Source organism: Dunckerocampus dactyliophorus, chromosome 12 (assembly GCF_027744805.1).
Source record: "Dunckerocampus dactyliophorus isolate RoL2022-P2 chromosome 12, RoL_Ddac_1.1, whole genome shotgun sequence".
Classification (NCBI taxonomy): Eukaryota; Metazoa; Chordata; class Actinopteri; order Syngnathiformes; family Syngnathidae; genus Dunckerocampus; species Dunckerocampus dactyliophorus.
This window is the reverse complement of record NC_072830.1, coordinates 16870616-16890971: the sequence shown is the minus strand read 5'-3', so window position 1 is coordinate 16890971 and position 20356 is coordinate 16870616. Positions and strand designations below refer to the sequence as shown.

General features: G+C 41.5%; 1 protein-coding gene across 3 annotated transcripts in view; it reads left to right on the top strand.

Moving 5' to 3' along the window:
• Positions 1-18973, top strand: part of arhgef12a (Rho guanine nucleotide exchange factor (GEF) 12a) — a 41293-nt gene extending 22320 nt beyond the window's left edge. For all 3 annotated transcript variants that reach the window (XM_054793748.1, XM_054793747.1, XM_054793749.1), the window contains 36 exons: positions 1300-1398; positions 3124-3173; positions 3317-3374; positions 3453-3625; positions 3730-3849; positions 4255-4362; positions 5351-5485; positions 5614-5712; positions 5795-5905; positions 5986-6084; positions 6176-6218; positions 6292-6397; positions 6503-6640; positions 6733-6765; positions 7169-7283; positions 7368-7473; positions 10210-10413; positions 10482-10620; positions 10701-10733; positions 10813-10964; positions 11095-11241; positions 11326-11411; positions 12003-12128; positions 12253-12367; positions 12719-12819; positions 12940-13017; positions 13674-13749; positions 13835-14002; positions 14073-14160; positions 14395-14472; positions 14565-14659; positions 14739-14945; positions 16515-16742; positions 16813-17042; positions 17118-17184; positions 18729-18973. In XM_054793748.1, coding sequence (XP_054649723.1) covers positions 1300-1398; positions 3124-3173; positions 3317-3374; positions 3453-3625; positions 3730-3849; positions 4255-4362; positions 5351-5485; positions 5614-5712; positions 5795-5905; positions 5986-6084; positions 6176-6218; positions 6292-6397; positions 6503-6640; positions 6733-6765; positions 7169-7283; positions 7368-7473; positions 10210-10413; positions 10482-10620; positions 10701-10733; positions 10813-10964; positions 11095-11241; positions 11326-11411; positions 12003-12128; positions 12253-12367; positions 12719-12819; positions 12940-13017; positions 13674-13749; positions 13835-14002; positions 14073-14160; positions 14395-14472; positions 14565-14659; positions 14739-14945; positions 16515-16742; positions 16813-17042; positions 17118-17184; positions 18729-18739 — 4022 coding nt within the window. In that variant the 3' untranslated portion in view covers positions 18740-18973. The remainder of the gene's footprint in view (positions 1-1299; positions 1399-3123; positions 3174-3316; positions 3375-3452; positions 3626-3729; positions 3850-4254; positions 4363-5350; positions 5486-5613; positions 5713-5794; positions 5906-5985; positions 6085-6175; positions 6219-6291; positions 6398-6502; positions 6641-6732; positions 6766-7168; positions 7284-7367; positions 7474-10209; positions 10414-10481; positions 10621-10700; positions 10734-10812; positions 10965-11094; positions 11242-11325; positions 11412-12002; positions 12129-12252; positions 12368-12718; positions 12820-12939; positions 13018-13673; positions 13750-13834; positions 14003-14072; positions 14161-14394; positions 14473-14564; positions 14660-14738; positions 14946-16514; positions 16743-16812; positions 17043-17117; positions 17185-18728) is intronic.
• Positions 18974-20356: the final 1383 nt, after the last annotated feature.

Here is a 20356-nt window from a genome sequence, read left to right as displayed (position 1 = left end):
TTTATGAGTTTTTATAATTACCACGGTTAACTTCTTTTTACACTTGTATAGCCATTAAGAATGTCAAAATAGTTAATAAACATGTTTGTGATGCCAAAAGCTAGATGTATAGATAAATTATTATTTGTGTTACATACTTTAACTTTTGTTCCCAAGGATTTCTCAAAGAGTGTGACCCTGGAAGTGATGATTTGTTTCTATTATCTGTCCATGATTCCATCCCTATCTGTATATTATTCTCAAACAGTTTTAATGTGCGGTCCATCTGTAGTAAACCCTGGTTTCCTTCTCTTTAAAGATGCATCTGCTGAGGGTGCTCTATCAGTTTTAAATGTCACTTTAGGCCCCAGAGTGCACTTTTCTTGCCTTTCAGCAAAGGGTGCCGATAAAAGATCAGTTAAGGCCTCTGAGTAATGCATGAGTTGAGATGGATTAGCCTGATCAATAACCATGTCAGCACTCCCGCTCGTCAACATTTCATAAACTCTGACCTAAACCACCGTTAAGCACAGAAAGCAAAATCAACATCTAGAGGTAAATTCACACCAGCTCTTTTTTATGCTTTAATCACCTTGACACACTTGTCCTTTCCCTTCCCCCCTTTTACCCCCCAGCCCTGTCTAGCCCCGACTCTACTCTCCTCTGCTCTCCTCCCCCCGAGCCTGGGGCTTTTGGCTTTCCCAAACCTCTCCCCATCTATTAGCTCCCATTTCTTCCACTCGCCAACCCCCCACCACCATACCCCTGCCCTTATTGATCCATAGGCTTCTCTGGTTGTTGCACTGGTCAAGAAATCTCTGTCACAACAAGAAACTAGTTCAAGTGTCACGCCGTACACTCTTACTCACTTTTAAATAATCTTCTAACAAACATGGTTATTTCATTTTTTTTTGCTTTATCACAACTCTTTATATAATTATTTACATTGTCTTGCCTTTTTGTGCATTTTGTCCTGTCAGTCCATTCATTATCACCCAGACGTTAGATAAGCTCTAATCTGTCTTGCCGTGCAAATGAAACCAAGCGTTAAGAACCTTAGAAGAATGGTTTCCCCCTTAAAATAGGTTTATGCAGCTAAGTTTCAACCATTTCCCGTCAAAAAGACATGGTGCAGCTGTTCTTCTCTACACACACACAACCGTAATATAAACATAATAGTGTTCAGTGATAGCATAGCCTGTCATTTGCAGACTGTTTTGTAATTTAAGTTTGATACTGTATAAGTGTGTGAGATTTCATACAGGTGTTAGCTTTTTGACTTGATTATGTTGGGGGGTTTTTTTCTGTCTCTCTTTACAGGTCTGGTCCAGCGATGTGTAATCATCCAGAAAGACGAAAATGGCTTCGGGCTCACAGTCAGTGGTGACAACCCCGTGTTTGTGCAGCTTGTCAAAGAAGGTGACTCAACTTGTTCTCATTATGTTTTCTCAATAATTTCTATTCTGGCACATTATTTATAGCCTCTGATGGTGTATATTCAGAGAGAGGACCTGTGTTATGTTTTTTGTTGTTGTTTTTTTTTTAAATGGGACTTTTTACCAGGATATGTGGTCACTGGCATCGTGTGTTGCTGACTGGGGAGGATGGTGTGGGTTGTTATCAGGTCACAAAGAAAGAACTGTCATCACCGCTCGGCATTGTTTATCTCCCTTTGTTTGGCTGCTGTTTCGCTCTCTGACTCAACACTTAGGGGCTGTTTATGCTGCTCATGAGACTGTTTATATTTAAAAATGCATAAAAATGTAGTTTTGGACTATTTTTGTGTGAGTAAAACATTCAAAGTGGAAATGATTACTGATAAATACAGTGTAGAAGTCCAGTACATTTACTGCGACACATTATCCAAATATATGCAGTATATTTTGGTGTTATTTAAAATAGGCTTTCAGATAAGACCAGGAGGCCAAGCAGTTTGTGCACCCATGCATGGTACAGGCGCCATATGCAAATGACCGTCTTGAGGCTTTTTTGTAGCTTCATGTGAATAATATAAGATTTTAAATTGTTACCTTTACAAAAATCCCACAAAGAAACAAATACTGTCATATAAACGTACCCCTACAACAGTGCAACCTGTCCCATTTGTGTCCCCTGTCCCCTCATGAAGTTTTGTTTTGATGTTCTGTACATATCCACACAAGCGAGGAGTGTTTTTATTACGCACACTCATAATGATAGCAGACTGGCAGTCTTGCCTTTAAATCACGGGTTTTCAATTGGTCCCAATCTGGCACACACATTTTCAAAAGGTCATTAAGTTGTGGTGTCATTTTTTGTTGTTGTTTTTTAAAATTTTTATTAAAGTCATTTTTATTTGAGTTATTTTTATGATTTTTACACGATAAAAAGTCATTATTATTGCCTTTTGTTTTTTCTACACTTTTAGGTCATTTTTATTTTTATATTTGTTTTACATTGTCATTTTTATTTTTATGTTTATTCCTTCATTTATTTAATTTGTGTATATATTTTATATTTTTAAGTCAAACCAAGCAAAAGTATTTTTTTAATCGCCTCATCTGTTGAAACATTAACACACATAATTACATTCCAAGACATTTTATCAAGGAAATGCGGGAACGGGATAACTGCATGCATACAAATAATGCATAAATTAAAATGAAATATTAAAAAGACCACAAAATCAGATATTTTATTTATAATGCAATGAATTTATATGCAATGAACATATACCAAGGAGGAAGATGACTAAAACATTGCTCAAATTTACTTCAAAATAGTTGAAACATCAGTTGTATATTACACATTTAATTTTTTACTTGCTGTCTGCGACCCACCCAGAATGGAATCGGACCATCTTTTGGGTCCCGACCCACGAGTTGAAAACCACTGCTTTAAACAACACTTATATGTCACATGTGAATCACATGAAGAAAAACGGTTTCAGCTGACTGGAGTCAAAATAAGCCTGTCTCGTACTGTACCTAAATCCCTTTGTTTGGGGTGGAGCTGTGAAACAGGTCTTTCACAAAATATAACCACTGTTATGGTACTCCAAATAGTTGCTTTGGTTTGCAGGATTTGTTGTTGGAACCAAATTGTCTCCCTTTTCTTTCATTCTGTTACGCTACTTTAATTCTGTGATGACTGTGTGTTTGCCAGATGGGGCTGCAATGCGGGCAGGCGTTCAGACAGGAGACAGGATCATCAAGGTAGTGTGTTTGTCTGCCTCTCTCTTTGTATGCTAAGTCTAATGTTTTCTTGCCCAAGCCTGAAACAGACTGTAGACTGCCACCTCCTGGTCAGTCCTCACTGTTAAGTTATTAATGTTCATGGTACAAATGATGCCTTACAGGTTAATGGCACCCTTGTTACGCAATCAAACCACATTGAAGTGGTGAAGCTTATCAAATGTAAGTCTTCTGTCTTCTTCTAACAGAAAAGTATACTATGTTTAAGCAACAATCTAACGTCACCCTTCCCGGTTGCAGCTGGCTCCTATGTGGCCCTCACAGTACTGGGTCGCCCTCCGGGGCTCGCCCAGATCCCCCTGTCTGAAGCAGAGTCTGAAATGCTAGGCGTTAGCATTTCCTCCCCAAACTCTCCAGCAACAGAGCGCCCATACAGTCCTCACGACCGTCTCGCCTCCACACAACCCCAATGGGTACTTATGAATGACATGGCATGCTTTGCACAGAGAGTGATTTCAAAGCCTCTTCTGCTTGTAATGCATTATTTGGACTGTACATCTCTTGCTGCCCTGTCCAGGCAATGAAGGAGGAGTATAGCAAAAACCCCTCCCCCAAACTACTGAAAGACAACCAGGAAGCTAAGAAACACATTCCACAGCTGCAGGGTCAGCTCTTCAAGTCCACTGGCGCAACGCAGGTACAACACATCGCACCCGCTCTTTGCTACTCACAAATAAACAGTCGGGTAGCAAGTATGCATCAGCAGCATCCCTAATGTCTTTGTATCATTCATGTATCGTGGAGAGCATTCAGGCTCTAGACGACCATTAATCCTGATCTTATTTGAGGATTAGGCTCCTGTGGAAAGCTACTCTACTGTGTCTGGATAGGGTGTTTATTTTGCTACTAGGCCAATTTTGCTCCATGATGTGTTTATTTGCGCTGACAGCAGACCTACTTACTGCCTAAAAAGACACGAGTAATTGGGGTATTTTTGGAAAAGTATAAAGTACCACAGCCTTTATTTTGTATTTTTGTAGATGTTTTAGCCTCTGCTGTGATGTATTCTGTTTATGACAAATGTTTCTCCATGCACTTGTAGGAGGCTGCTCTACGTGGAGATGCAGATGATGGTAGCATGTTTGAGACTGAGGACACTCCTCCCTCGGTGGGAGACCAAAGTGCTGACATGTCCTGGAGCGGCACCCCTGTAAGTTATCACTGCCAATCCCAATAACAATTCAGTAGCAATGCGCCAATCAGTCAGCCACGATCAGTATCCGCAGATGTTCGCGGAAAAGCATGTGATCGGCATATTCCGATGATGCTTTTTTCAATGCCAATCACAAAAAACTATTACCTTTGGCTCATGCTATGCATGCAGTGTAGTCTCTTGCTCTAATATCTGGGCTACTTTCCCCCTTCCCCTTTCCTTCATACTGCGCAGGCGTGATGCTACAAAACCAAAACAAGCATGTCTGCTGTGTGGAACTTACATGCCATTTGCGAGAGTGATGTAAAATTTGCATCAACACATGGCATGAAAAATCTCGTTGGGGGAGCGCGATAAATAGCTTTAATTAAATATGCATTTGTAGAACAAACACTTGTCCGAGTATGGCGAGTTTTATAGGCTCACGGTGTGACGCTGTGCAACACCACCAGAATGCTAAGCGTGCTACCCGGAAGGAAATATTTCGCAGACGTAGCCCTGCTAGAGCGCCATAAGACGGTGTACTCTTACATTGAAAGTCTCACCATCTGTTAGTTTGACAAGTGATACATGTTCTCTTGAAAAAGTAAGAAAAATATGTCTTTGTCTAAATTAAGGTGCTGTGGTGGTTCCGTTTTTTAGATCATAAAGCCAATAGCTGGGGTGCAGCCAGGAATTTTGAGCGCCATGGAGAAAAAAAAACAAAAACCTTGTTTCAATTTTTATAATTACCTATTTTTGGGGGGGGGGGCCTTGGAATCGTCCTAACTTTTCCCCAATACGATGCCCCTGGCCAATAGCAGTCATCATAAATAAATTGAAACATTTACAGTTATGATCTCACTTATCAATTGTCGAAGTTGGCAGTATGAAACCCTGATTGGAGCATCCCTACAATTCAGTCAGGGCAATTCAATATCCTGTTCCTATACCTGTACTTGATGATTGGCCTTAATTTGTGAGTTGTGATACATCCAACATACAGATTTCTTCTGGATTGGGACTCGGGTCCCCAGTGAGTTTATGCCAGAGGGAGTCGTCCTGCCCTAGCCCAAAGAGCACACCCAGGAACAGCTTCAACTCCTGCCACTCCCCGGAAACAGAGGATGCCACCGATCTGGTTTGTTTGCTGCCTGCATTGTCTTTGTCAGACATACAGTATTTAATGACCAACTGCATGGTAGTCTTGGTACAGATATTTAAAGGAAGCAGTCATCCCACAATGTCGCACTATTGTGTTGTCCACAGGGCCCTCTGTCACCCACCACAGCCATTAGTCCTTCCTCTCGCCTCGTCTCGCACATCATTGGAGCTGAGGATGATTATTTCGATTCTGATCAAGAGCAGGTATTTTACGTCATCACATCATAACATTGCATCTATTGTCATTCATTGCTAAACTGTTATATGTTTAATGTTGCTTTTTCAGACAAATGGCCAGTGTAACCGCTTCACCAGCATCGAGCAGCTCAAGTCTCGGCCCGCCCACCTTGCAGCCTTCCTGCATCACGTCATATCTCAATTTGATCCGGCCCCCGTGGTACGAACCCGCTTAATCAGTACATCTATTTTTTTACTGAATTGTTTGCGTTCATTCAGCTGCTTATCGTGTGTCCCCAGCTGTGCTACCTCTATGCCGACTTCTACAAGCAGACCAACTCCAAAGAGACCAGACGGGTGTTCATGGACTTCCATAACTTCTTTATTGATCGGGGAGCAGTAAGCACTATTATCACATTGGACACAATAGCAGAAAACGGAAGTTATGTCATCACAGGTATTTGACGTTTTTTTTTTTTTTTTTTTTCAGCATTTGAAAGTGGCTGTCCCTGATTCCATCTCCGCCGACCTTGGTTGGTTTTTCCCGCCTTCTCATGTGTCATCACCTTCAGATACATGACTTACCTTAAATACATGTGCTTTCAGATCGGCGACGGACCGAATTGATCCCGGAGGAAATAAACAGACATCATGTTCAAACACTGCAGGACTCTTTGCTTCCAGACATCCAGAAGAACTTGGAGGATTTCCGGTAGCGGTCCTCTGCAGCCATATCACGGAACAGATTTTTTTAATCAACCTGACCGCATAATGCACGTAACATAATAATAATAATACAATGTGTCGGTGCATGCAGGCAGAAGCGCAGTATGGGCCTAACTGTCGCTGAAGGGGAGCTGGGCAGACTGGACCAAGAAGGTGTGAGAGATCGCGTCACCCTCGAGCGTGAACGCTCATATGCTGAAAACATCATTACCAAGATAGAAGACATCCTGTAAGTGAAGTAGATCAACACATAAGCATGCACTTGCCAATAAATACAATCACTCACTCACATATATTTTTTTTCCTGTTTGTTGCTTGCAGGGTTACTGCCCAGACAACAGAAGAAGAGAAGTGGTAAGCTAATTTACTGCATGTAATGTGTATGAGTGAGTGTATGAAGATGATCACTTAGGGCCGCCAGAGCTCCCATGTGTGGAGTAATTAAATTAATATTTACAGTAACTCAAAATAACAGATCATTCCCAATGCCAAATTGATTACATGTCAGTCTTGATACATCCAGAAATTTGACAGGCCATGAATTAAAGAATGGTGTTCACACAATATGTTTATATTAAATAATAAAAAGTATAAATTATTTAAATAGTTGTGTGTATGTGTGCAACACCATATGGTGGAAGCATTATCCCAGATGGTATGTGCGGCCATATGGTGCAAGGCACAATATGGCTCCTGATCTGTTTATGATATTACAATGTTTTGGATGTAACAAGCTCCGGGTTTCCTCTCTCATCAGCACTACAATGCAGTATGTCATCTATACATACATGAAGCACCTTGGTGTGAGGGTCAAGGAACCTCGCAGTCTGGAGTCAAAACGGGTCCGGATCAACTTCCTTCCTAAGATTAAGGTATCCCAATTTTCATACTGCCCTCCCTCTCTCCTTCTTCCTTCCTGTGTCACCAAGCTGACTCTCTGAATTGCTCACCAATAGAAAAGCATCAAGACGGACAAGGAGGGAGAAGAGAAGGTAAAGAAGCCCAGGTTTCCCAGTATCCTTGGACCTCAGCGTAGGCCGAGCCGCATTGAAGCAGCATCAGGTGAGCTATTTACACTTTAAAGGAAACATCATAGTTGCGTTTTCAGTTTAAAATGAATAGAATACCCCAGAATACCTCAAAGATCAAGAATTCGAGGACAAGTAATAGCCTCTCCGAGCAGCCCTGTTCAGAACAGCCGGTTTCCAGAAAATTATATCCCAAATCTGTGTACACTTACTGCTACATTGGAGAGAAATTAGCTCTGGAGTCAGGCACCAGCTCTGGAGCTGCAGACAGTGCTTCTCTGAGCTCCCCGTCAATGTCTGGAGTCGGCTATAAATTGTAAATACGTTGAATCCACTTAAGTCGTAGTGATGTGTGATGATTGGTGCATCCAACAGCGCTGCAGCTCCTCTTAACTTTTGGCTTTTACATGGTAGTGTCGCGAGAAAAGAACGGCAGATCTTTGCTCAGGGCGGTCCTATGTAAATTGCAACTATTGTTTTGTCACAATAGAGCTTCAATATGAATGCCTTGTTTCACATTTTCGGACATAGGTCCATAGGTCATCGTGTAATTTGCATCATTTGACCGTGACACATGTGCATGTCATTTTTTAAAAAGGCTAAAAAAAAACATTAGTTAAAGACAAATCATTGTGTTATTAGGGGTGTTGCAGCTCACGAGACAATACACAATATTGGGTTCATGAGAATGACACGATGATATTTTAGGATTAAAGAAATTTAAGAAATCGACAGTGACAAAATTTAGGAAGGGGCAAAAGTTTTTTTATATAACTGAGTCACAAAACGATGCAGGTACATTTTGAAATGGTTTATAAATTTGCATGCATGCCCGAAGCATGATGCTTTTAACTGTCTTAACTTTTTTCCACAATTTTAAACAAAAAGTTAAAATAGTGACGGCAGTTGTAGCTGCTACTGCAAATCAATTATGGTCATGTGTAGTTATGTAAAGACTAGGGCTGTCAATCAAGCAAAATATTTAATCACATTTTCCACAGTAACTTGTAATTAATCACAAGATGGAAAGACGTTTTTATCTATAACTAGAAAAGCACTTGGAGAGCGTAGACCTCCACCAAGCGCCATAGTTTCCCCCATATTGCAATTCACGCCAAAGTTATAATCCTACATTTTTTGGATCAGTCTTTTGTATGGCTCTATTGTGTAATCTTTTGGAATGGATCTGTTGGAAACTTGTCCTGTATTTTTTTGCAAGTGCTCCAACCATTTTTTGTACACACACATATATGCCAAAAATTGTCCTATCTCACAACGTTAAAGAATCCTTTTAAAACAATTCCTGGATCCGGACGGTGATCTGGATCACCCCCAAAATTTAATCAGTTCTTCCATTTCTGACAATTCATGAAAATGTAATCAAAATCCATTCAGAACTTTTTAAGTTATTTTGAACACAAACAGGCAAAAGCCGGCAAATACAACCCCCTCGCTTGTGCTTGGCGGAGGTAATAACAGTACCTTTGAAATAATATTTTAAAGTTTTTAATACACCTATCAACATGAGACTGGATAATATGTTTGCTTAATGCAAATTTTTGGATGTAAACATTCTGTTTTCTTAAACAGAACAACACAAAATGGAGCTCATTGTCTAAAAAACAAACACAATGGACAACAATTAGACATTGCTAAGGTAAACTGCCCATCACTCAGATATAATTCTCTTCGGGCAAATAATCTCACGAAATATAATTGTGACTAACATTACAAATAAAGGTGTGCAAAAACACACCTAAGTGAAATGAAAACAGCGTGTTAGAAAAATAAATATTGACAAGTGCACAAGAAGAGTCAGCAGTTTACACAACTAGGACTGCGCCCATGTACTGCAGTGCAGTCAGGCTATAGCTTATACTTCGCTTCCAAACCTTTCTTTAGACAAACACACAGAACACTCTTTTACACACACTTCAAATAAAATTTTTCTTACCTCTTCAACGGCATGATGTAGGACACCGCGGGTCTTATCAACATGCAACTTTTATTCTGTCATCTTTGACAAACACAGCAGTTCAGGCACAAGTGCTAATAAATAATAATAAATAATATTAATAATAACGCTTCTACGACGTACGTCACGAGCGTGATGCTGGGAACACCGAGTGCAGGTAGCACTGCAAGGTTTATAGTGTGCGTAAAGCATTTAATGCGTGGTTCCAATCCTGCCTCGCACACTGCCATTTCCATATTACGTGTATTGCTCACAGTAGCGATGCCATAGTTCAGCTTCATGGACTAATCTTGTGACACCTCAAGTTATTAGTTATTTGCACAAAGTCAGCTGGGATAGGCTCCAGCATTCCCAATGAGGATAAGTGGCAGGGAAAATGGATGGATGGCTGTATCATTATATCAGCTTTTGGCACACTTTGGACACCCCTCGTTTATATATTTCACCGGGAAGGCTAAGTGTTACCAAACGACTGAAGAGTGTCTCCAATCTTTGCCTTCTGAGCACTATCACTAGTCATGACTCCCGCTAGTCAAAAGCTGATTGTGAAGGTTTTCTGCATGCATCCACACCTCGCCTTTCACAGCAGTGGTCATGCACCCTCCCCGGACTGCCTTTATTTGATTACCGCCACACACAAATGAATGTATAGGAAACATTGAATTTCACACCTGATGGTTGACCCAAATAAGTGTATACAGTCAATCAAAACATCAGTTTTCCACAATATGTCCCCTTAAAAAATGTCACTTGAGATGTTTTGTGAGATTGTGACTCCTCCACCTTTTTTCTTAGTGGGCAAAGCCCTTGACGGTCGTCCCAGGCCTCAGAAACAGTTGTCTCAACCTAGTTTGGGGGCCAGCGAGCATACGGATGGGGGTCGTTTAAGGGGCAGCCAATCCAGCGAGGGCTCTGAGCTCACACACTCCACATCTGTCACCACCTCATCCCCAAACAGCAGCACCTACAGCTCAGATGCTGGCCGAGAAATGGATACAGGTAAGTTGGTAATGCGAATGAATGTTAGAGTAGAAGGAGCAAGCGTGCAAATTTATGTCGACTTGCAGGCGGGACTCCAACTTCAGGCTCCTCAAGGCTGAGCGACGGTCTTCAGTCAGACCCCCTCGATGGGTTGCCAGACCCTGCCTCGCACTTTGACCTTTACAACCTGGACCAACTACAAGAGGACGACAGAGAAAGTGACAGGTGCTTACACATTGATTCAAACTAGCAGTAATACTTGCATCAGCTGCATGTGATCACTCATCTGTCTGTTAACATTGCAGAACCCACGAGGGAACGCCAAAGGCCATCAGAAGGTGAGCTTTGGTTTGTTTGCTATTACATGTCAATAAATCCAGACATGCAGTGCGAAAACTTCCATCTTTTCTTGCCAAGGCTGGAGGGATTGGGTGCTGCAGACGTCCAGAGTGAGGACGACCAGGGAACAGACTCAGAGCATGACCCCCTCAACTGGCAGCAGCTGGTGGGACGTGAGGTTCTGGCGGGTCTCAGGCCTCACGAAATCAAGAGACAGGAGGTTATCAATGGTGAGGATTTAGTATTAATGGTACACTGTATCGAACTTTGAAAGATACCAACCATGCATAATATTATTAATCTTCTATTACTGCAATCTAGTGTTTACTTTCTTTTTTAACTTAAACTCTGCGTTTGCAGAGCTATTTTACACGGAGCGTGCACATGTGCGGATGCTGGGAGTTTTGGATCAGGTCTTCTACCAGAAGCTCTCTAAAGAGGCCATCCTGCCCCCTGCTGACCTCAAGAACATCTTCACCAACCTGGAAGAGATTCGTCAATTGCATGGTTCGCAATTATACACAGTACATGCAAACACACGCACACACTCATGACTGCCTGTTCACTAGTGTTCCTCCCTTTTCAATTCAGTTTCCATTCTGGAGCAAATGGCAGCCGTTCGAAAGAGAAATGAGTCTTCAGTAATTGATCAGATAGGAGATGACTTGCTCTCCTGGGTGAGTGCATTTCTCAAGCTGAAATTGTATTTCTGGTTCAGAATGACTGATAGGGTAGAGTGGGGAAAAAGTGGCCACTGTGATTGCTTCATGGCAAATAAGAAAAACACAAGCATGAGATGACTTTTGTTCCACACCTACGCCTCATACACCATTTGCTGTTTGTGTTGTACTTTACAGAAGTGTAATGACATTTAAATCATGCATCATCATCTTGGAAATGGAAGTGTACTACAGTACAATGGAAGCTCATTTTTCAGTGGTCATGTCAGACCATGCCCCAGATTTATCTGACACGTACCACCAAATGAGCGTGGTAAGAGATGTAGCTTAGTTCGCCACGTATCAGCTGGCAGGCTCATCCAAAATGTCTCCATGGAGGCATAAGTAGGCTAAACGCTCCCTGCTGAGGGTGTAGTCCACATGTAAACTTAAGCCACCCCTGCCATGGGGCGTAAGCCTGCCCCCCCACTCTTCTGGGAGTTTCTGCTCAATGTGATGGTTAAACACTGTGTCCCCATGACAACTGCCCCTGACCCACATTATCTGTCTATTTTCTCCCCCGTCCTGTCTCGGCCTGGCTGCTTACAGTTTAGCGGTGGGGAGGAGGAGAAAATCAAGCAGGCCGTGGGGACATTCTGCAGCAATCAGCCGTTTGCTCTGGAGATCATCAAGACCAAGCAGAAGAAAGACTCGCGCTTCATTTCGTTCATCCAGGTAGCATTACGCTGAAAACACAGCAGAGCCTTTCAGTGGCTGCACTGCACGGATGCTCCAAATTATTTATGGAGTCTGTTCATTTGCATTCCGTTTGTTTAAATGGACCCTCATTTCTGTTCAGGAGGCACAGAGCAACCGCTTGTGTCGACGGCTCCAGCTGAAGGACATCATTCCCGTGGAGATGCTGAGGTTCACCAAGTACCCACTGTTGCTGGACAATATCTCCAAGTACACAGGTAGGAAAGATGCTGCCGTAATGATGTCAGTGTAGAACATGTGTTTTTTTGTTTTTTTTTTTATGCAAACCACCCACAGTTGTGTGGCTCTGCTGTCGGTGAGTAGCAAATTACAAATGGGAGATAAAGAGTTTAACGGGCAAGGAGCAGTGGTGCATAATTTAGCAAATGTAGCACTCGTTATCGTTGGCCGTGGCCTCAATGTTTGTGACAGTAGAACCATATTTTTATGCAGCTCTAATGCCCATCTTTTGTGATTTATACTAAGTTCATACTTGGGGGTGGAACATAAATTTCCCCTGCAGAACCAAGAAGGCCTTAGTTCACCGCTGATGTCATATTATTTTTCAGACGATGCAGTGGAGAAGGACAAAGTGAAGCAGGCGGCAGACTGCTGTAGAAAGATCCTCAATCATGTAAACCAGGCGGTAAAGGAGTCGGAAGACAAGCAGGTGGGATGTTTTCTGTCACCTAATATATTTTGTCATTAGTGCCTTCTTTGCTACTCAGTTTGTGGCCTCAATTTAAAAAGCACTTATATGTTTACCACCCACCCACTCTTCTTGTTGTAGAGGTTGGAGGACTATCAAAGAAGACTGGACCTGTCTTCCCTGAAGCAAACAGACAACCCAATGATCCAGGAGCTAAAGGTGACATAGTAGCATGAACTTTGTAGCTTCAGGTAGACCTTTATGGGGCAAGGAACTCATTTTTGGCAACTTAAATTATATGGACGCCTCACTTTAAGTTGTACCTTGTGAGCAGAAAGAAAAATAATGAAATAAAGGGAACATTTCCATTTAAAGATTAAAATTACTGTATTTCTTCATAATAGCGGCCAGCAGCGTCAAACTCAATGGCAGAGGTAACAAGCTACTATAAGCCATTTGTCAGTCGGGAGGTCTAATTTATAATAATGAATTGATTTATGCGTAACTTTTCCAATTTGATCAATCAAGGAAGTGTAGTCAAATATTCATCTTATATTCACAATATCTAGTTTTCATATCGCAATATGAAACAAGATTTTACACCAAATTGGAATGACCCTCGGGAGATTGTACAGAGGCACATTGGGCTGTCTCCACCTTACATAACATTATTTTTAATACTGTACAGGGAAAGACAATTAAAATAATAAATTTTAAAAAATGATGTGCAGGGAACTCATTTACAACGGCCGAGTGGCAACTGGTAAGACTTTGTCTCGGTGGGTGCTGCTGTTTTGGAACCGTGCTTACTATGTACTGCTTTGTAGTTATTACTTATAACATGTATATGTACATGTCTGAATGTCCTCCATCAGAACCTGGATCTGACCAAGAAAACCATGGTGCACGAGGGCCCGCTGTCATGGAAAGTGAACAAGGACAAGACAATTGGTTTGTCATCTACAGATCAAATAAAATAACGCATTAATTTGTGGGCATCTAAAACATCCTGTCCCCTCTGTCTGTGTCTTCTAAGAGCTCTACACTCTCTTGCTAGAGGACATCCTGGTTCTGCTCCAGAAACAAGATGAGCGTCTCATCCTCAAGTGCCACAGCAAGAACTTATCGGGTACCGCCGACACCAAGCACATCTTCAGCCCCATTATAAAGTTAAACACTGTGCTGGTACGCTCAGTGGCTACAGGTATGCTCACAGCTCTTCCGGGATACACTCAAGGAGAACATTCAGCTTAATCATCCTTCTCTCCCGCCAGACAACAAGTCCTTCTTCGTGCTGTCCATGTCTGAAAATGGCGCACAAATCTACGAGCTGATGGCTTCCACTGTGTCGGACCAGAGAATGTGAGACCAAAACACTATTTGATCAACTCTGCTGGCATGGCCTTTTGGCTTTCAGTTGTTTAGCCCCTTATTTGTGCATTGCTGCCACCTACAGGACTGGAGTGGAACAGTATCTTCTCTTACATACCAGTTGCTTGGCATTTATTTAAAAATTTACAGTAGACTATAGCAGACAACATTTTACACATATTTGTATGAGGGCAGCTGATATGCGTTTTCCTTTCTCTCCACAAGGTGGCAGAATTTGATCACACAGAGAGCCGATGCTATGAAAGTCAAACCTCACAGCGTCATACCTTTACCGCAGACAGAGTATGTTCATTTATCATTCCCTCACTCCCCAAACCACAAGCCTTCCTCTTCGTCTTTGAGATCGCTTTTATGTGTGTTTATCTGTGTGCCAGCGGGGAGCGAGATGGCGTGGAGATCACCACAGCTGGCGTCTCCCGGCTGAGTAAAGACTCAGACCGTACATCCACTGGCAGCACTCAATCCACAGGTGACTGGGGACACATCCTCCCTCCCTTTACATCAATGCGCTTCTCAGGATGATGCCTAACTGATTTCTATCTTGTCAGATAAAGAGAGTAGTCCAGGTACGAGGGGCGTGACGCCGAGCCCTCTCCCCGCTAGTAATAACCCCTTTGAGGTGGTAAAGGTGGATGGAGAGGAGGAGGAGGAGGAAGGGTTTGTGGACCCAGAGCTGCCATACCAAGGGACTGAAGATGGTGGAAGAGACTCCTTTAATGTGTTTCCCTCCAGAGCGGATGAAGCACTGAAAACATGTAAACACACACCCTGTACACCCAATCATTAGGTACAGCTGCACTATAAAATTAAGACACATTGTAGGTGCTGTATCAAAGATAACAATGACAAAATATAGATGAAAGTGAAAAAACAATTGGTGTACGGTTGGATAGTTGTTTTTGTTCTTTGCTGCATCCTAGTGTGTGGAAGGTGATTTAACAGATAGATGGCGCCATAGTGACATCTCAAAACATCCAAATACTAGCTGCAGCAGCCTGTACGGTCCAGATCTGCACCAAAAAAGTTCATCCCAAATGTCCATAAATATTATTTTAAATAAGCCAACATAACTGATATTTTTCAAAAGTACTTTTGGTAGAGATTTTTTCCGTGCTAAAATTAAATATATGTAAAACCAATTGAAACAGAAACAATTGTCAATTATTTAAATTAAGAAAATATAATCTTTAAAAAAAAAAGCATTTTGTTATGTGTACAGTAAGTATTCAAATATTTATATGTTTATATAAGTAAGACATTTCTAACAAATAATATGAACTAGACATCACAAAACACAGTTTGATTATAGGTGAGTAATGACAATGAACTCATAAAAAGGAAGACTAAGTGATAAGCGTGGTAGTGATTAGACATAGCACTGACAAATGGCAATGTACTCACGAAAGAATGAAGAGTATGTGTTTCGTCATCCGATCAAGACTCTTCTTCCTTGTACTTTGCAAACATCAACTGCTTGTATTGTTTCTTGAAATCGCTCATCTTAGTGCATTGTTTGAGTTCCTTGCTCAATCCGTTCCATAATTTGAATCCACATACTGAGATGCTGAAGGTTTTTAGTGTTGCTCTTGTTTATCAATGTTTATTCCCCCCCTAGAAATGCAAGCATTTTCAAACATAAAAAAGTTCTAAATGAACTAAAATACAAATACAGTTTAAGGCAATACAAGACGTTTATGAAATGCTGATTGCCAACGACAAGGCTTGTATTTCATAATTGTATTAAAGAAATATTTCACAAGTGACACAATAATAATAATAATAATAATAATCATCAACATCATCATCATCATCATAGTTCCAGCTAAAACACAACTCTGAATCTCCGACGTCCCTTCCTGGCCACACGTCTGATTTATTGAAACACATGGGAGCACAAGTCTTATTTATGTCTTAAATGGCTTATTTTCTCTGTTTTTATCTAATATATTGGGTAATATGGGTGTAAAGGTGACTATGGGGTGTTATTTCATGTCTACAGGGCTCTAATAATGGTAAAAATTGTACTTAAAAAGTCTTAAACAGGTTTTCTGTATTCTATGAAAATACTCAGTTTATTAATATTGAATCGTACTTCGCAGAAATTCACTTATCTCAGTCACGTCTGTAACTAATTAACCGCAATCAATGAGGGATTACTGTATTTATTATTATTGTATATTTTATTGTGTCTTTGCTTTAGTCATATTCAGCTGTTTGAGGTACCTAATGAAATTGCCAGCGCATTATACACATGACCATCATAGTAAACAACAAATTAAACTTGCTAGTCAAATAACTCCTATTTGTCTTGGCTGGTCGTCCAGTGTCGTCGCTAAAGCAGGTGTTGGTGACGCAGCTCATGTCGCAGGAGGCTGCCGAGCGAACCAAGCGCTCCACCGGGGCCCGCCTCCTCAGGACCACCTCTCTGAGGACCCCACAACGGGGTCCTGAGGTCCACAACGGCTCGGAGAGGAACACCTCCCAAACTGAGGACCCAGCCCAGGACTTGGGCTCAGGGGACACTGGGTTCTTTGAGTCCCCTGAAGATTATGGTGAGTATAGTGGCACGTCATGCCATGCTTGGCATCGCTTCCATGCTAAACTGACGTTTTGACCCATCAGCCGGATATTTAGTCCTGGAAGGATACGGCGGGCCGGGGGAGAGCAGCACCGACGACGACATCCTGGCGTCGCCTGCAGGGAAGCAGCTGAGCGCGTCGCAACGCTGCGCCGCCGACTCAGGCATCAACCTGAGGTTCTCAGCTGCGTCACATGCTGGCAGCCTGTCGTCTTTTAGCAGACAAGTCCTGTCTCACCTGAGAAACCTTCAGGCCAACCTCAATCATCTGAAGGTAACGTCTCATCAACTGCGCGGTCACGGCTGTTAACGGGTGCCCCCATCTCACTGGATGAATCTTTTCTTGCAGGAGGTTGAAGCCAAGTATAATAATCTTCTACATCAGAGGTCAGCCGCACACTCAGATGGAAACAAAGGTACTGATGCTCACATGTACATTTAACACCAAAATGATTCACTGACTGGCCAAATTCCCATTTAAAGACACTTTTTACTTGTGGAAAAAGAAGAAAGTGGCAAACGACTGCGAGAAGTTGAGTTAGACAGTTTTGCTAATGTATGGAGAACTAGTATCAATACATTTAGACATGGATCTTTCAAAATAATTTTTCCTCTCTTATCGTACAATCGTTTGCCACTTTCCGGATAATTTAACATTTATTTCACGGCAAAATTTGGCCATGGTATAAATAATTTTGGGAAAAGATTCATGAATCAAGATAAATGCCTTGACAGCCTATCAAGTGCGTGCCAAAGCAACAGGTGGCACTGTCACCCCAGGGACATGTTTAGCAATCAGAAGCCTGATGAAGGCCCCAAACAAACAAAAAAAACATGTACGTTATTCTTTTCAACACACGTGCTTAAAATACAGGCCTATTCTTAAAAAAATGTACTAGTGTTTATTATTTTTAACTTATCAGAACACTGAAGAAAGTAACTTGTGGAAAAGGCACACAAAGCAAGCAACAAACATTAATTCTTGCCAAACCTAAGTTACATTGTCTTGTATTGTATATATTTTAGTGTAGAGTATATTGCAGTCATCCCTCGCAATACCGCGCGGTTCAATTATTGCTCCCTCACCCTATTTCAGTTTTTCAAAAATGTATTAATTAATAAATGATCCCTGTTTTGTGGTTGACTGTGGCCTTTTATTAGTCAAAAAGTATTGAAAGACAAAGGTGTATGTAGTATTCTGGCCACTAGGCGTCAGTAATGTTCCATGATTGACACATGACATTAGATTACCGTCACACTGCATGGAATCAACCATGGCAAGTCCAACATGATAGAGTGAAAAGAAGTTCTCCTCCCATTCCGTGTGGAAGTGGTATGTTTTTGGCTTTTTTGTCGTTCTTCCCCACTCCGTTTTAAACCCCATGTTAAGTTTACAATACAATAATTAAATTGAAGGCTAACTAGTTAGCTCGCTAGCTTGCTAATGGTTAAAGCATGGTCATCTCTTGTGTCCCTGCAGTGATCCCTTAGCCTGTGCATTACAGTTGAGCAATGTGGCGTAAACAAAGAATATGTTGCGTAGTGTAAAGGTGACTATAGGGGTGTTATTCCATGTCTACAGGGCTCTAAAAATGGTAAAGATTGTGTTTAGAAAGTCATGACCAGGTTTTCTATGCTCTAACTACGAAAATATTCCATTCATTAATATTGAATCCTACTGCGTGGAAATTCACTTATTGCAGTCGTGTCGGCAACCAATTAACCGCGCTAAACATGGGAAGACTGTATTCATATTGAAAAGCTAGTTTGAAATGATCTTTTCGCATGTTGCATTGGATGCGAAAAGTCAAAATAACCACAACCCTTAATCGATACTTTATCAATATAATACTTTATGTACTTATTCATATTTTTAGTTCAGTATGTATGAAGTATTTTACCCGATTTAGACTAAATTATTTACTAAAAATATCTGTGTGTTTTGTTATGGTCTCCCTAGATAAGAGATAGTGGACATCTCTGCTGCACCTTTTGGCTTTGAGGGACGCTTCATGAAGCTCCTACTTTATGCGTGTCCTGGACTTTGTGGACCTTCCATAAGCTTGTCCTCTCTACTGCTGAGCTCCCCCCTTACTCACCCCCACCCCCTCTCCTCATGGCAGTCTTCACCACAGAGAGCAAAGACTTGAAAGGGGCGGAGTCGATGTGTCCTGCCCATCAGCACAAGGCAATCAAAAAAAGAAACATTCACATCCCCTGCAAGAAAGAAAGAGAACTTATACCAAAATGTACAAAGATATGTGGGTTTATATACAGTCTATATATATACATACATAAACGTCTATGTATATATATATATTTAGATATATGAAACACAGGCAAGAAAAGGAAAATTTTAAGATAATGTATTAAGATTTTTTTTAATCCCAAGATGTATTTATTTTCCTTGTTTCATTTGTTGTTGTTTTTTTATTTTGAAAAGAAAAAAGTGTTTCCTGCGTTGCGTGCATGCTGTTGCATCTTCTTCAGTCACACGGGCTTGGTGTGAGTGTTGAATGCTAGCAAGGCTCACCTTTATCCTGCTGTACAGAACCCCTGTTTAAAGGTTTAAAACAAAACAAAACAAAAAACAACAAAAAAAAATCTTCTGTGTTGTGTTCAAAGTGCAGGAGTTGACATAACTTCTCTGTGTGGCGTTGAACTAGAATGAAGAGACCCACGAGGGGCTCGGATCTGGTCCTGTTGCCAAGGCCTGCTTAGTTATCCCCCTCCCCGTCTTCCTTCAAGGAGCGCTCCCACCCTCCCCAAGATGATCCTAACTGCCTGCTAGTCTCCTCTAATCGTGTCATGAAGTTCAACATGTGCTGTACCATGATCATGTTGGAAGGTTATGCATAACTTTAATAAATAAATGGTGCCATGACCCCATTCTAAAGGAAAGTCTTTAGATTACAGCTCGTATGTACGGTATGCTTGTCTTGTTTCATTTTCTTCTCCTAGGCCAGGGCTATTCAACTGCTGGGGGGGGGGCACAGTTTTTTCAATATGACCGGAGCACTCTTGCTGTTTTTAAGCATCAACCACAAAAACGATTAGTCATAGATCCTCATGACAGGGGCACTCTGCTATTTTTACGAACCTACTGCAACAACGCTAGTCACAGATCCTCATGAGAAGAGCACTGCTGTTTTTGGACACCCACTGCAAAATCGGTGGGTGTTACTGCTGCATAAACGGCAGTTATGGATCTTCATGACAGGAGAACTCTGCTGTTTTTAAGGACCCATTGTAAAAAGGCTAGTCACTGATGCATAAATGCTAGTTATAGATCCCAAGACAGGAGACCTCTACTGTTTTTACAGACCAACTGCAAAAATGGTAGTCGAGATCCTAATGACAGGAGAACTGCTGTTTTTAAGGATTGCTGCATAAATCGTAATTGTAGCTCCTCAGGAGTATGCTGCTGTTTTTAACGACCAACTGCAAAAACACTAGTTGGCGATCCTCAAGACGGGAGGCCTCTGCTGCGTTCACAGACCTGCAAAAACACTATTCAGATTCTTAATGACAGGAGAACTGCTGTTTTTAGGGACCTACTGCAGAAACGCTAGTCACAGATTCTCATTA